Raw genomic sequence first — 17120 nt, forward strand, 5'->3', positions numbered from 1 at the left:
ACGCGGCTAACATGGCGGCGATCGCGTGTCAACAAAGTACGTTCGATCATTATCTGCATGCGGCTGGAAGCCCATTGCTGAGCTGATAGGTTGCCGTATTAGGAAGCTTTAGAAATAGCGTCCCCGAGCGGATTAGGTTATACCGAGAGACCCCAATCTAACTAGCGTTATTTTGTACTAATATTGAGTTCTTCTGTACGCTCGGCCGTCAGCGTTCCATAAGTGCTGCTCCGCCAAGTCGGAATTGGCAGAGCATCAGTGAGACGCTTTATCAATCGAGCCGCCGCTCCTGTTTATGGTCGCGCTATGGCATTCGTTCACTAACCAGCCCTAAAAGAGATCGCCTCGCAGTCACAAAGCAGTGCATATATAGGGCTCGAAAGAGCAGGCGCCGGCCAATTGTGAGAACGCTGTACTAACGAAAGCGACCCGCCAATGACGAGGCTTTTGAGAGCGAAGAGATTTTCGCATTGATCTCCAGATATTCTTTAAGCTTAACTCAGACATTCGTGCATTCTGCATTTCTGCGGAGCTCGCGGAACCGACAGCCGCTGCCACGCTGAATCGCAGAGAAACGCGCCGAATCGCTGCTTGGAACGGCCGACATACCATAAAGGTGTTGACAGGCGACCTGACAAACGCGGCCAAAGTGGATCAGGTCGAAGGGCTTTGCATATCTCTCGCCCGTATGAGAAGCTCTATTTTCGCCCCGGGTGCTTCCGATTCCGCCTTGTTTACCGCGCTATGCTGTTACGTAACGCTCCCTCTTGCGCAACGCTGCACGTTGATGCCCTTAATACCTGCAAGGGGTGGGGGGGGAGTAATATCGAAGCGATCAGTTGGCACTGAGCTTGTTTGCGAAAGCTGCAAGTTGGCACAAATAAGATTTGCGCTGAGCGTGCTCACCGGGAGCAAAAGACGCTGCAGTCTCACCGCGTTGACGTGCACCGGGCCACAGGGAAAGCACCGGGGTCCGAGAAAGTCAAATGCAGAGTGGGGACAACACTTAGCGGGGCGAAATTTTGATAGTGGGCAGTGATCGTAGCCGCGCGCCGTGTACAATTCAATTCCTCGACGCACCAAGCCATCCTTACACACAACGCCCACAATAAAACAGTAAGCGCATAATCTAATTTAAAGTTTATTATGCTTCACACAAAGTGGAATTGCTGCGACAGAATGCGGCGCAAATGTATACGATATACGACAAAGTGGTAGCGTTTATTTCCAAGGCGCTCTGGCTTCGACTTCCAGCGGACGCGGTTCGAATCCCACAAATGCAGAAAAGCTTACATCACCAGTAAAATGCGCATGGGGGATCACGACCAAGTCGGTGAAAACATGACTTGGAGCAGTTTAGTGCACAGTTCACCAAGGCGCGATGCTTCACTATCATGTGCAACGCCTATGACAATTTCGCGAGTCTATCGAAACGTTTCAGAAATCCTGAGCAGGTTTGAGGAACGCATTGTCGCATTCCTTTTTACGAATAAACAGGCGTGACCAAGGACGTTCACTTATCTCACAGAAGGCTCCGTCACAGTGTGCTGGCAGCAATCCCTGGACAACAGTCTTTGCCTTATACAGTCGGTTCGCCCTGGGGAAATGCGATGATTGCAGCAGACAGCATTTCATTCAACAATCTCGAAATATTACAATGTTTACTATTTATATATAGTTAACGCAGAAGACAGATAGTGCGACTGCTGTCTATACCGGGTGGAAGTGCGTTCACTATAACTGCAAGGAAGATTAAGTCTCGAAAAGAGCTTTATGTTTTATCTTGCTCTTTCACCTATAGTGCATCTGTCACACATTAAAATCTATAACACAGAATTACGCTGACAGTCACATTAACAATGACTAGAAAACACGGAAATGAAGGTGTCTTCTTTTTAATAACCGGTAAAAACACTGACCTCTTTCCTCCCTTTCTTCTTGTTTTGCATTTCTACGGTTCTCTCTTCTCCTACTTTCTGAAAAGTAGGCAGGCGTTGTGCCCCTTCCAGTGGCCGTTGCCAGCCTGCTCCTCGCTTTCCCTTTCCTGCCATGTGTACATATGTTTTCCAAACAAGCATATAATAATAATAATAATAATAATAATAATAATAATAATAATAATAATAATAATAATAATAATAATAATAATAATAATAATAATAATAATAATAATAATAATAATGCCATTGAAAATATATCACAAAGGAAGACGTCGAACGCCATGCACGCAAGACGTGACACAGACAAACACAGAGGTCTTTAGCGCTCTCTTTTCCGTATTATTCTCACGCTCTTGCGCCATTCAAACATTTACAACTTTGCGCGTCTTTTTCGTCTGTGTCTCGAGCCGGCGATTGATTACTGTTCCCATGAACCTCGAAAGACAGGGCATGCGCTTTTAACGCGATATCATCAAGGGCCCTGTGTAGCAGAAAATCATGCGCCAGCGTCCCGCGTCGGTCGTCGTTTCGGCAAAGGTAATTCCGAACCACGCAGGCCCTCCGTGTAGCGTAATAAAGTGACTGAACTAATGGAACTTGTCAAAGTAAAATGCGCCAGAAAAATCGTAAAGTACGGCTTACACACAACCTACAGACGTGATAGAGTCGGATTGTAATTTGAATATACGAGGAAACATAATTCTGTTACGCGAAAACTCAAACCCCGTTTCCAGCGTACTTGCCGTACATAGACCGGCCACGGCGTCCGAGATTTGCGTGCGCCAGATATCGCAAATCTCGGAGGCCATAGATCGATGCGTCCGGTTCTTTGCAACACCTCCAGATGGCGCTCGCCTCCGCCGCATCTATAACACGCACCTATAAAGCGAGATATAAGGAGGAAGAAGAAGCATGTGCTTGCTGTGGTAAAGCTAGGGAAACTACGGAGCATGTTTTATTAGAATGTGAAGACGTCTACCCAGCGGTCGATTTAGGCACCACTGGCTTCCTTGAAGCCCTTGGGTTCAGAGGGAGCAGTGGTAAAGCAAACATGTCCGCAATAGACATTAGTAAGAGGCGACTGGAGGATTGGTGGAAGAAAAGTAGGGAAAAGACAAAAGACGGAGACGTACAAAAGCACAGTTCGCAATAGGGGATCAGAAAATTTGGGCGTGGGAGTTCATAGTGTTTTCTTTTTGTGTCTTTTTTCATTGTTTAACATAGGTAGAATATCAGGCAGTATAGTAGCAAGAGCTTGGTGGCGCAACCCACCGCCCCGTTCCAAAGGGGACGCTCATAACATCCATCCATCCATCGCGCACTTATAAAGCGAGATACAGCAAGGAACAAGAAGCATGTGCTTGATGCGGCAAAGCTAGGGAAACGATGGAGCATATTTTATTAGAACGTGAAGCTATCTGCGCAGCGGTCGATTTAGGCACCTCTGACCTCTTTGAAGCCCCTGGGTTCAGTGAGAGCAGAGGGAAAGTAAACATGTCCGCAATAGAGATTAGTAAGAGGCAATTGGAAGATTGGTGGAAGAAAAGTAGGGCAGAAAACTGAGGCACACGTACCAAAACAAAGTTCACAATGGGGGTTCAGAAAGTTTGGTTATGAGATTTCATCGTGTTTTTTTTTTTTTCACGTAGGTGGTGGTGGTGAAAAACGTTTATTTGCTCTATTTTACAGTGGTTTTTGCGGCTTCAGATGGAGTCTTCCATCTTCTCTTCAGGGTCGGTTCCCCTAGTCCAGGGCTCCGCTGTCGCACATCAGGCAATATAATAACAAGCGCTTGGTGGCGCACTCCCCCCCCCCCCCCCCCCCATTTCAAAGGGGACGCTCATGGCATCCTCCCATCCATCGCTGCCCACGCAAGAGGCCGCGTTTCTATCAGAAAGCTCGCCCTCGTGCATATAGCATTCGCCGCCAGTGTTTCCCGGTAAACATTACGCTTACATAAGCTGCAGTTGCCGGCAGGCGTGAGAAGCAGTCAGGGATATTTGAATGCTATCGCGTTCCACTCTTAAAGGCGAAGCTAAAGCGTCCTCCAAATTTTCCCCAAGAACTTCTTGTAGAGAGTTTATGTAAATGAATGTCGATCGCCTAGCCAGACACCGGATTCTGGAGGGTTCTCCCCATGCGAAGAAGCGAAATCAGGTTTTACGCGCATGGATGAAAGAAGCCTCGCAGAAAAACGAGTCTTGCCGTTTGTTTGGCTCCGGACGCACAGCCGAGTGGCCTAAAACAGCAAAATCAGAAGCTACACTCTTAAAAAGGTTGCACCCTTTGGGGTGTATATTTGTCCCACAACAATAATCGTCATCTGCCTAGCTTGCGTTTCCTTTCTTGAAAACTCGGCGCTCGCTACTTACCTGTCGACAATGCTGCGTCACACTGATAACGCGCGTGCCGTTCGTGACTGGGAAGTACCGGGCTCGCAGCGTTAAAGAAAGGAAACGCGGGCAAGACAGATGACGATTATTGTTCACTCTTAGAAAAATTTACACCCTTTGGGGCGTATCTTGTCCCACAACGATAATCGTCATCCGTGTTGCCCGCGTTTCCTTTCTTTAACGCTGCGAGCCCGGTATTTCCCAGTCACGAACGGCATGCGCGTTATCAGTGTGACGCAGCATTCTCGACAGGAAAGTAGCGAGCGCCGAGTTTTCAGGAAAGGAAACGCAAGCAAGGCAGATGACGATTATTGTTGTGGGACAAATATACACCCCAAAGGGCGCAACCGTTTCAAGAGTGTGTAAACAGAGAAATGAAGAAAAAAAAGACAAGCTCACGCTTCGATATAAATATCACAGTGAAGTCTTTATTTGATACGCTTGATATACGCAATAAAAAAGAATGTTTGGAGATATGGGGTAGAAACAGCGTATGCGTACCTTATATTAACTTTTGATAAATAAACACCCAATCACCATGCACACACTTAAAAAAAGTTATATCACTAAAACTTGATTCGGCACTTTCGCGACCACGCAGACACACAGAGAAACAAAACAAAACAAAAAAAAGTGTCAACGCGTGACATCATTGTTGTAAGTGGCTTCAAAAGAAGCTTGGCAAAAAAGCGCTTTGCTCTACTGGTGACATGCGCAACGTCTTAGCCAGCTACCACCTCGCGCATCGCTGCCACTGGGGACGTTTTTTCAGACATACGAAGACGGTCCCGCCGACGCCAAAGCCTTGTGCTTTGTTGAGCTGCAGTCACAGTCTACATATACATTTTCCGCGTACAGGAACCGCCTTCGGTGCTTAGGTTGTGCAGCTGGAAAAACAACGGGATAAAGTGCACGAGGAAAGAATGGCTTGAAGAGGTAATGTTCATTTAGACAAGAAACAAATTTGCATCCAGCGCTAATGCTGTGATGTTTGCAAGCGACGGAATTTTGAATGAACAACGTCGATATATTTGCAATGCTTATTAGAATGAATGCAGAGATCTCAACAACGACTGGTACGCGGTAAATAGATTAAATATCTGTCTATTCAGGGCAGGTATATGGCAGAGTATGAATGAAAGAACAAAAGCTGCACTGACGAATTTCGCTTTTTGAAACTTTTCAATCCAAAATACTTCTAAACACATATTTTAGGTCACTGTTTTGAATTCCTTTGTAATATGAAACAAACTGTACATATCGTTCTCAATATGCAGGTTTCAGTATTACCACATATTATAGTTTTCTGGAGGCTGCATTATGTTCCAATAGAAATACACCTTTCGTATGAATAATTGTGCTGCATTGTCAACAACAACATGAGCTTATATTGGTTGCGTGCGAAAGATTCGCAAGGTACCGAACGAAATGAGCGACTAGAAGCGCTCGTTAAAAAACATTTCTGCCCCCATAACCGTAACAAATTGTTCATAACAGCTTCTTGAATGGGTATAACATAATACTACACGGGTTCTCGCAGAAAGGAAAGGGTAACGAACGAAGAAATAGCACACTAGTAAATCTCTCTCATGTGAGCCGGGCAGTGACATCGCATGTTGGACATGCGACGCCATCCGTCTTGTACCAGCGACAGATCCACGAGCAATGCCACTGAATGTTACGTTAGAGTGAACTAGTAGTTTCGCTTTGAGTCAGGGCTAAATAACTTCTGCCAGGGATAACCAGGGCACGGGCATCACTTTATACTATAAAATGGTGGCGAAGTTATTTTTTTAGGTACCTTCAATGGTTTGCTGGCGCCATATGAAGATTGCGTTTTACAAAACCGCCCACATCTCTTAGTCCTCGTCTCAGTTTATCGCGCCAACGTAATGAGACGCCTGATAGCTGCAATGGCGCTGTTTTTGCAGCGCAGAAGCCATGTCGCCCCGTGGACACATTCTGTTGAGCTTCAGCGCAACGCTAGCCGTTGCGACCGCTTTTAATGCTTCACCCATCGGGAGAAACTACCCAAATGTTTTACTGCCCGGTACTCTATGTGCGAATTAACTCATTCCTGTAAGGTCACGCGAACTGCAAGAAGACGGACTGGCAAAGTCATGGTTTGGGCAGGTTAAACGCCAAAAAGGTTACGCTGACAGAAGAAAAAAGTTTGCACGAAATCATTCCTTTCACGAAGGCTCTAACCTTGTGGCAATCACCGCGTTATGAGTAGCGCGCTGTCATGCTAACTCAAAGTCAGACTGAAAATATTGCAACAGAAGACTTATTGATAGCTGCACAGACACGTGAAAGTAAGCTCATGTAGTGGGGGCGGGGGCAATTTACGACTAACAAGTCGTAAATCACAGCTGTACGACAGCGACTGATCCTGCGCGGACCCAAAAGTGCGCTGAGTGCATCTGTATGAGAGAACAGCGAAGAAAGCGAGCCCACTTTGTCTTACAGTACGCCTTGTACCACACGCACAGACGTTTCTTTTCAGGACGCAAAAGTGCAAAGGATTGCACTAGGTATACGGCAGGTACGAAGTCACGTTTCTTAACCAAAGAACAAGTTTCACACTAGCAGCATATTATCAGGCATAAACTGCCTGATAGTATGCTCATTAGAATATACGAAATATGAAGTGAAGGTAAACAACATTGATTAGCCAGGTATATCCACTTTTATGAACGGGGCGTCTCATATGAAAGAGACCAATGAGAATCGCCTTAATGGTTGCGATTATGACCGAAGCTGCAATCAGCACATGACCAGCATCGCGGTAGGAACGCGACATTGTCTGCCAAGAAGATCTCACCGCCCAACTGACCTTCGCCACGAGCGGCAATGTACGTGTATCACAGGTTGTTGACGTTATGGGTGTCGACGAGCTCGCGCAAAATGTCCTCGAAGATGGCCACCACCTCGTCCTCGATGTCGAAGCGAAACGCACCGCGGAAGAGCAACGAAAGCAGGTCGCTCTGTGCCTGGAACACGCGGAGTCCGCTGAACCGCACACGCATCTCGGCCATGTCGCGGGCCTCGACGGACTGCAGCTCCAGCTGGCCCTTGCCCTCGTGGCTCAGCTCGACGACGAGCTCGAGGGAGTCGACCTCGACGTCCATTCCGGCCAGTTCGCTGCGCGAGTTGAACGTAACGTTGGCGTTGTAGTGAATGACCATCTTGCTCAGGGGCAAGTCGGCACGGACGACCGAAGACTCGGCGCCATCGGCTGGCGTCAGGTTGACGGCCCGCACACCGGAGACACTGCGCAGAGTGCCGTTGGAGAGAGTGGCTTCGCCACTGAACGCGCCGAGGCCGACGCGGAATGTGCGGTCTTGGAGTCCCACATTCTGCAGCGTCGTCGTCTCGAGGGTGGACAGCACGTCCCGCGCAGCGACCAGGCCTTCCAGGGCTGTCGGCTGCGGCTTGGGCGCGCCGCGCACGGCGCTCGACAGGAGGCACAGTGCGAGCAGCCTGGTCGTGCCGCTCATCGCCGCCACCTGGAATGGAGCATCGTTGGCTGCCTGAGCGCGCTCCGCACTCGATCGCGCGCGCCGAGCTACTGCCCGCGCCAGCTGCGGCGAAGGCTGGCCGGTGGAAAAAACAAGACACGCTCCTCCTCTCGCCGCTCGAGAAGCGGGGACCAAGGTCGTTTGTTAGTCGGGGAAACACGGCGCGCAGTCATTGAGCATGCAGCCACTGGACACAGCGCGTGCTCTTCGAGTCGCACCGCCGCGCGCGATGCGTCTTCTGACGTGCACTTACCTGGCGGTACCGCCGCCGACTTTTCGCCACTTGTCGGCCGCTCCGTCACCACTGCGTGGGGCGGAAGACGGCGCCCCGTGGTCAGCCTTCTGCAGTGCAACCTGTTTGGACCGCTCGTGCCTGGGCGACCACCGAGAGACGGCAGACTCGTTCCGCGCGCGCTTGCGCACAACGATGACGAGGGAGACAGCGGCGGGGGAAAACAAGCCGACGTGCTAGCTGGACGCGCACCCCCGACGAGCGCGCTCCCTTCTTCCTCTTTTCAATCACGGCGGCTCACGCGAGCGAAGAAGGTGTGCTGGCTACCAAGAATGTGACTACCGGGTGCGCGCTTGTTTTTCGCACCTCCGGGGGGAAGCTCGACGGACAACAGTGAAAGACGGGCGCCACCATCGGGTAACGTCCTTCAGTAGGGGGGTGTGCCTCGCAGCGAACAAAAAGTAAATGGCCAGCCATATATCGGCGGCAACTGAATTAATCTTCAAGCGAATCATCCTTCCGGGCATCATCGGCTGGACAAAGCTTCTGTATAATGATTTATTTGGACACTAACCGTAAGTGTATTATGGAATCCCGTATAAACAGAGACTCGACCTCACGTTAAGTATTCAAAACTGCGAATCAATTTGGTTGGAATTCGATCCTAATTTTCTCAACACCGATAATAGAAATTTCATCTTTAGTTGCGTTTACCATTCACCTTCTTTCTCAGCTCCAGATTTTTGTATTTCTCGCGAAAAAGCAATGTCAAAGTTATCCACGGAGAACAAAAATGTCATAATTATGGGATGAATATAAACTTAATGGAGTCATCCACGTGCTCCGTCAGTTATTCGTCTTGTTTTCATGGTTTTTGTTATGAAAGTCTTATCCCTACTCGTTCAGTTGTTCGGGTTCTAGCACTCTAAACGATCATGCATTGTCTAATCTTCTGAATCCACCTGATGCAGGAGTACTTGAAGCTGACAATACTGACCATATCCCCGTCTTTCTGCGCACATCTGCACGCTATTTTTATTCCAACTCTTACACCAAACTTGTTTTCGAGAAAAAAAAAATTCCCAGAAGCTGTATCCCATACAGACTGGTTTTTCGTTCTTGACAACAATTATTTGCAGGTAGCCTTCTCGCTATTTCTAACGAAGTTGTTATCACACTATCGTTCCCACTCTGAGATGCGCAGATGAAAAAAGAAAGTGGCGTCACCTCAAAACCCATGGGTCACCGATAGTCTGCTAAAAGCCATGCGTACACGAGGAAACCTTTATAAAAAAAACAACCATTCAATATAAACTCACGTGCGCGGTACAAGAAATTTTGCAACTCACTTAATGCTAAAATCAAATATTACGAATAAAAATACATAAGTGCGGTTCTGATGTAAAGAAAAAAAAATGGCAAATAGTGAATTCATTTTTGGATAGGAAACAATGAGCTGATAACGTAGCCAAAATATCCCACGATGGTAATATTATTTAGAGCCATATGATTGTGGATGCCTTCAGCGATTTTTTCTTTCCTAATATCTCCACTCAAGCAGAACAGTACTTATATGCACCAATGCGCTTTCCACAATCATTTTATATGTTTGCAACCACTCCTGATGGTGGTATCAGTAATTAACAATTTAAAGATAGCTAGCGCTGGGCTTGAGAGCATTCGTCCTGGTCATGTTAGATTAATTTCTGAATCATTTGTTCTGTCTTAAATGATCAAGCTCACGTTTAAAACAGTCACCTTTCCTAGCGAGCTTAAACGCGGCAGGGTTATTCCAGTTTTTAAGAAAGGCGATTGCTCATTAATGTCTAATTATAGGCCAATCTGTGTTTTACCCTTCTGTAGCAAGGTAATCGAGAAAATAACCGAAAAACAATTGATAAAATACTAAAAAATCATAAAAATATAAATACTTAACCAAATTTCATATTCTTTTACCTGACCAATTTGGATTTCGCTCCGGTTACTGAGCACTTGTATCTCTTACTGACCAATTAAAGAAAGCCATCGATGACAGTAAATTCGCAGGATCCTTATTTGTAAGCATTTCAAAAGAATTTGATAGCATTGACCACGAGATTCTCAATGTTAAACAAGCATCAATAGGCATAACAGGTCCTCCTTTAGTACTATTACGCAACTACCAACGAGACAGATATCAGGTTGTTAGTGTTTCAAATGTTTATTCTAAACCACTCTGGGCTCCATTCTGGGTTCGTTACTCTTTTTCCTTTATATTACTGATGTACCTAACTACCTCACATCTTCTAAGTTTATGCTGCATGTCGATAGCACAGCAATTAATAACTTTGGTGAATGTCTGTCAACGGTAGTAACCAGGATCTTCATAACTTTTTAGAATGGTGCAGAATGAATCGACTTACCATTAATCCCACTAAAACTATATTTCTTTTATTCTCATCCCAAAATAAATCAGCACTATGCACCCCACCCATTTCCATGGGAAACCATTTATTATCAGCAAATGAAGAATGCACATACTTGGGTGTTATTATTGACGGTAACGTAAAATTTCACCGCCATATAACTCACATCAAAAAGATGTTTTCACATGTAATAGGCATTCTCATTAGGGCACGTCCATCCTATTTACGACTAGTGTTGCTTTCACTCTATTTCGCGTTTATACACTCTCACATTAAGTGCTGCATAGCATCCTGGGGTAACACGTACACTACTCACCTAAAACCGCTACAAACTATCCGAAACGAGGCAATTAGAATAAACACGTCGAGTCCACACACCGCCAATGCTAAACACTTGCTACAAACAACATTCTGGACGTTGCCGCCCTTGTCAAGTACAACCTTGTCACTTTTCTTTTAAAACTAATAAATGACAAAATCTTATTGTGGCTGATTCCTATATCATCTTTAACGAATACTAACCCAACACGTTTCATGCTGCATAATAACTTCATTGCAGCCAAAATACACACTAATTATGGCAAACACACCGTTCACTTTGCAGCCATATCATCATGGAATACATTACCATTTGACTTGTTTAAATCTCAAGAATGTGTACTAACTGACCCAGATCACAACTCTTCTACATTACCATTTTTCATAAAACTCCAGAAAGCCCATAGATTTTATCATAAATTGCATTTTTTTTTGTTGTGATATAGTATGAGACACAGTGTATGCTACAACCCGACTTTCGTTTAAGAACTGCTGTTCTTACGTACTTCAACGTGTTGCTTACGTTATTTCTTTCCTTTTTCTCTTTCCCCCCTTTTTCCTCCTCTTCTAGGTTAGTTTGACCTTGTTTCACTATATTACATACTGCTGATACATTGTTGTCTATTATTATCTTGATTTACTTACATCTAGCTGTATCTAATTATTTGTCATTTTTGCAATTGTACTGATTCAGCTGCTGTTCTTGCCATTGTAACTTTTATGTTAACCATGAACAGGAGGTCCCAATTCAGTTTTTACTATGGACTATGTGAACCTCTTTCTGTAAAGCATTTTGTGAAATAATAAAAAGTGATCTACTGATTTAAACCTTCATGGCACTGATAGTTCAAGATTACGCGTTTCTGGGCTATAGCTGTTTGGCGCTCTCAAGAAAACAAATACAGGGAAGCTTATGACACAGGCTTGAATTCTGGTGTTTTACATGCCCAAACCACAATTTTATTATGAGGCACGCCGTAGTGGGGAACTTCTAATTAATTTTGACCACCAGGAAAGCTTTAAGGTGCCCCCAATGCACGGGATGCAGGCATTTTTGCATTTTGTCCCCATCGAAATGCGGCCGCCGCGGCCGGGAGTTGATCCCGCGACCTCGTTTTTAGCAGCGCCACCGCGGCGGGGGCTTATGTCGCAGGACAGCTGCTAACTCGGTAACGATTTCAACGTGGTCGGCTAATGGGCGCATTCAAAACGACGGGAGGGTGCACAGAATGCACAGCGCACAAAATGAAAGATATCGAATAGCTCATTGTCTTGAACGAATTTATAGAGCAATTAAATTAAATTATGGGGGATTTACGTGCCAAAACCACGATCTGATTATGAGGGACGCCGTAGTGGTGGACTCCGGAATAATTTTGACCAGCTGGGGTTCTTTAACCTGCCCCTAAATCTAAGTACACGTGTATTTTTGCATTTCGCCCCCATCGATATGCGGCCGCCGTGGCAGGTAATTTATGGAGCAATGCAGTCTGAATGGTATACCGTTAAGGCCCGCTCAATAAGTTGGGTGTAAAATGATTAATTCCCCCTTTTTTTTTGCTCGGTTAGCCCCCCTAAAAAGAATAGTGGTTATATGCAGGCCTCGTTTCTTTCCGAAACTTCAGGTTACCTTTAGAACTAGCTGTACATGAGTAACACATAGTCTACGTTAGTCAAGTACCACTGTTGTTGTTTAGTGGCTATGTCGTTGGGCTGCTAAGCACGAGATCACGGGATCGAAACCCGGCCACGGCGGCCGCATTTCGATGCGGGGCGAGAACACCCGTATACTTAGATTCAGTTGCACGTTAAAGAGCCCCAGGTGGTCCAAATTTCCGTAGTCCCCTACTATACAGCGTGCTTCATAATCAGATCGTAGTTTTGGCACGTAAAAACCCTTAATTTAATTTTTTTCACGTTGGCCTGTCTGTATATCGGCCATTTCTCTCGTGTAGTCTTTGTCCTTGGACACATTATCGAATGCTGTGCTTGGTGCAGTCGCGCACCCTCCAGTTTCTCCAAGTGCGTGTTGTATGCCTCAAGTAAAACTGACTTCTTTAGGAAACACGTTCGTGAGCAGGGCCAACATTTGAGGATGTTTCGGTCCCACTGATTCAAGTGTAGTAATTTCGTATTCTGGGAGATAATATAACAATAGCATGTTGGTCATGTGGCTCCATATATTTCTCAGCAGAAACGCGTCGTTTCTCGCGGATCTCGGAGAATATATATTATTCACATCGGAGATGACATCAACAAATGGCTTCCACCCAATCCCGGCGTATTGGTAAATCATGTGCTTTGGGCTTCGATGGCGTACAGAGCGGTAGTCGGGGCTCCGTACTCGTTACACGCACGAAGTGGCATAGAACAGAGCACGATTACGCCACCTTGAAATGAAACGCGAACATTTTTGGCTCAGCCTGCGTGCATTCCGCGTCAACGGATGGAAGAGCTTTAAATGCGTAAGCATTTCTGTGCATTTCCTACCGTCCGTCCCGTAAAGCGACCGCTTTCAAGATAGGGCCCGCAGCAGCGAGCGAATTCACCTTCGCGCTGTTTCAACCCGAACTAAGCGGCGAGAACACAGCGCTCACGAAGCTATCAGCACTCGCTGCACTCTGCCCCTATCGCAGATCAGAATCAAGATAGGGCCCGCGCGGCCGGGCCATACGCAGCCGCCGCCTTAGTAAGACGCCCTCCCCCTCCCTCCCCCCACCCGGAGCCTTGAACGCGATGGAGAAAGACCGCGCGCTACCTCCCCGCTTTCCTGCTTTGCACGGCCACGCCGTACGCAGCCGCCGCCGGAGTACGGTTGATCACGGTTGATAATGGTTATACGCGGTTGGAAAAGGCGCTAAAGAGCGATAACGGCCGGTAATTGCCGGAGATTCATCAGCGCACCTGGCGCCGCAGTGCATTTGCTTGCGTTATCAATCCACCTTGCGTCACCAGTCCGCAGCAGTCGCCGCAGCGCTGTCGTTTATAATTGCCGGATCAAGTTTCATATCATTTGTAATGACACCGAGCTACGTGGAGAATGAGCAAGTGGCACAATGCTTACGCATACTCAGACAACTCCCAGAGAAGCTTCTGCATGATATATATGTGTTTTAAAATTCTGCCTCAGCAGCCCGGAGTTGAACCTGCGAAAATGCATTCAGAAGCGAAACGCCTCAGCTGTTAAATCACTGATGGGAGTGGGACTCTGGTAAACTTTGCAGTCGTTCACAATATGAGCGATATAGTGAGTGTACGCTAAGCTGCGTCGATTTTCGAAATTGCTTCGTCATAAAAACGGTACATGTACGGACAAGATGTTCAGCGACTCTTCAAGGTATATTGCCAGAGATGCATTGATGGCCTACTGCAAGCAGCATTCGGACGTCGTGAGCTGAATTTGGGCTGATTACGCAGCGAATATACACGTATTCTGAATTTTCGTACAGCTAATTGCCAGAGAGATTGATGGCCTACTGCAAGCAGCATTCGGACGTCGTGAGCTGAATTTGGGCTGATTACGCAGCGAATATACACGTATTCTGAATTTTCGTACAGCAAAGCGTGGAAATGGGAAACCGCAGGTAATGACAGGGTTGGAAAGGTGATTGATTCACGAGGCTCAACGAGTACCCAAAGCTACACCTGGGCTTATAGGAGACACTGCATGTGTGGGGCTCAGGTTGCATCAACGACCGCATGCGCGAGCACTTCAACAAATTTCAAAAACGGGCAAAAGATAGTCAGTTGTCACTACATTGCAATGAATGCGGCTGCAAGCCATCTTTCGAAGGTGTAACCTATCTGTCAAAATATCGTGATGACCGTGCACGCCTTATATCCGAAGCCTTCCACATTCACGTTAGTGGCGAAGCATGTGTAAGCCTTCCGTCCATTTCTCTCCTTCCGAAGGAGATTGCCTTCTTATCACATTAATTGCAATTCCCCCTGCGCATGCCCTATCCTGTAGATTCTGTGGTTTCAGATAGCGGCGGAGCATATATATGCTGACTGACGGAATAAACACACTTTGGTTGTTAGTCAGCGCCGTTGTCTGTGTCCCTTCACTCGTCCCGTCGTTTAGCGCTGTTTTTATTGCTCAGGTTTAATTTCGACAGCCAAGGTTTCGTGAACATGTGCATAAGTACACAAGCAGTTTTGTATTCCGCCGCCATTGCAGTGCATGACGTCGCAGCCTAGAATGAAACTCGCGGCATTGCTCTTATTTAACAGCAAAGTGCCACGGCCCGTGAGCCACTCTGGCGCACGGGACGTGTGGAACTAGGCGGTGTGGAACGTGAGAAAGCACAGGCTTCACTCCTTTGCAAGTTTCTACTAGACCGCGCATAGCAACCAGATCGATGTTCCTCTGAAGCTGCATAAACACGCCTTGTTCGGTGGTATACGTTCTATTGCAAAATGTTAGCGCCAAATGCACTGCAAGTCTCTTTTCCGAGGCATTCCGCTCGAAGGCAGCAGCGTGAACGCACCGTTCGCAACGTAAATAAATAAATAAATAAATAAATAAATAAATAAATAAATAAATAATGTTAATGAAGGAGTGCGCAACGTCGTGGCACGTATTTACCTTTGGTGAAAAACTGCTTCTCGATGTCCGCGTTAAGCAGGAGTCGACATACTCACCTGGTCAACTGCGACACACTCCCCTTACAGCTTGGCAGCAGGCATGCAGATATGTCGTTCTTTACACGCGTGTCATATCAGTGTGGACGGGAGATAAATACGGTTGAGGGAGAACAGGTGTAAGGACGCGAGAGTAGGCGTACAAATGGCCAGACAGCGTTTCGCCGCGAGCATGATAAGCCCCGCAGTCACTGACGGCGCTGGTGAAAAGGTATTTTGTGGGTGCCAACAAGAGCATATAGATAGCACCAGATATCTCAGACGATGTCACTAAAGCTGTGGTGAATGGCTGTCCGATTTGATCAATAGATGTAGGCAGAACACAGCCAGATATCTCCTCTGACGTCATTGCAGAGCCGCGTAGTCATTCAATGCAAGTGTCCGATATCTCGCAATTACTAACAAAACAATATAAAGAAGTAACGAAATCCTGCATGCCCCTGTAATGCACCAGATATGGCGGAATCATATCATGGCTTCCCAGTATCCATAAAAATAAATAAATAAATAAATAAATAAATAAATAAATAAATAAATAAATATTTCGTCGTCATCCGGAACTGCTGATTATCTGCGATATTCGACCGCTTAACCGTCATGTAGACATGCAGCTCCCTTTCTTATTATTTATACAAGAAGGCAGGTTCGCGTACAGTCTGACCTAAAGCATTTGGGGCAGTTGCATATAAAAGCAGGTGGTTATATATAGGCTGTGGTTATAGTACGTAATAGGTTAGATAGCTGTAGTTATACGGCTGTGTCGATAGTATCGGTTTGTCCTCGTCTGCTGAAATTGAGATAACTGCAGTTAACGTCCCCTTCGCACCAGATATTTTAATTAACGACATACATTTCTCACCTGCTCAAGCATTGCCAAGTGCTCACGCCCTAGGAATGCGTGGAATAGTGAAAGTCGCGTTACACTAACGGGGGAACTTCGACAATGGCGCATTGTTCAGCATGTCTGGTAGGTATGCATACACGGTATGTCCGAAAAGTAATGTAAATGAGTCGATTAAAACATTGATCAAATCAGTGCAATACTTTAAAAGGTTTCAAAATAGGCTCCTCCTGCATCGATACATCGCTTCCATCGAAATTTCTATGCATCGTAGGCCTCCTCCGAATTGGCCTCTAGAGCCTTGGTGCAAGACTCTTTGACATCATCAACTGCCCCGAAATTATGTCCTTTCAGGGGAGTTTGCAAGCGTCCAAACAAAAAGAGGTCTGGGGGAGCCACGTCAGGACTGTAAGGCGACTGTGAAACTGTTGGCACCTTTGAATTGACTAGGAAGCGGGTCACGAGGACAGCGGTCTGGGCTGGCGCGTTGTCATGGTAAAGTTCCCAGTCTCCCGCGATGTCAGGTCGGACGTGACGAACCCTTCGTTTGAGTCTCTTGAGTACTTCACGTAGAATTAAGCGTTGATAGTTGTACCATGTGGTACAAACTCATGATGGACGAGCCTCCTGATGCCAAAGAACACAATTAGCATGGTCTTGGCCACTGATTTGCTCATTCTGGACTTTTTGGGGCGACGCGATGCTGAGGCATGCCACTCGGTACTCTGCCTTTTTGTTTTGGCACCGTATTCAAACACCGAAGACTCGTCACCTGTGGTGACATTGTATAAAAAGTGGGGTCACTTTCACACAAGTTCAACTCGGC

At 46.4% G+C, this 17120-nt stretch overlaps 1 protein-coding gene across 3 annotated transcripts; it reads right to left on the reverse strand.

Moving 5' to 3' along the window:
- Positions 1 to 4739: 4739 nt before the first annotated feature.
- On the reverse strand, positions 4740 to 15548 carry LOC135902876 (uncharacterized). Of its 3 annotated transcripts, none has more exons than XM_065433155.2 (2): positions 15454 to 15548; positions 4740 to 7842 (listed from the first exon to the last, which is right to left on the reverse strand). In XM_065433155.2, the coding sequence occupies exon 2, from the start codon at positions 7831 to 7833 to the stop codon at positions 7198 to 7200; it is 636 nt and encodes a 211-aa protein (XP_065289227.1). In that variant the 5' UTR covers positions 7834 to 7842; positions 15454 to 15548; the 3' UTR covers positions 4740 to 7197. The 3 variants fall into 3 exon arrangements, with proteins under 3 accessions (XP_065289227.1, XP_065289226.1, XP_065289225.1); XM_065433154.1 differs by having other exon boundaries at positions 15398 to 15528; XM_065433153.2 differs by lacking the exon at positions 15454 to 15548 and adding an exon at positions 8108 to 8871.
- Positions 15549 to 17120: the final 1572 nt, after the last annotated feature.

Source organism: Dermacentor albipictus, chromosome 1 (assembly GCF_038994185.2).
Source record: "Dermacentor albipictus isolate Rhodes 1998 colony chromosome 1, USDA_Dalb.pri_finalv2, whole genome shotgun sequence".
NCBI lineage: Eukaryota > Metazoa > Arthropoda > Arachnida > Ixodida > Ixodidae > Dermacentor > Dermacentor albipictus.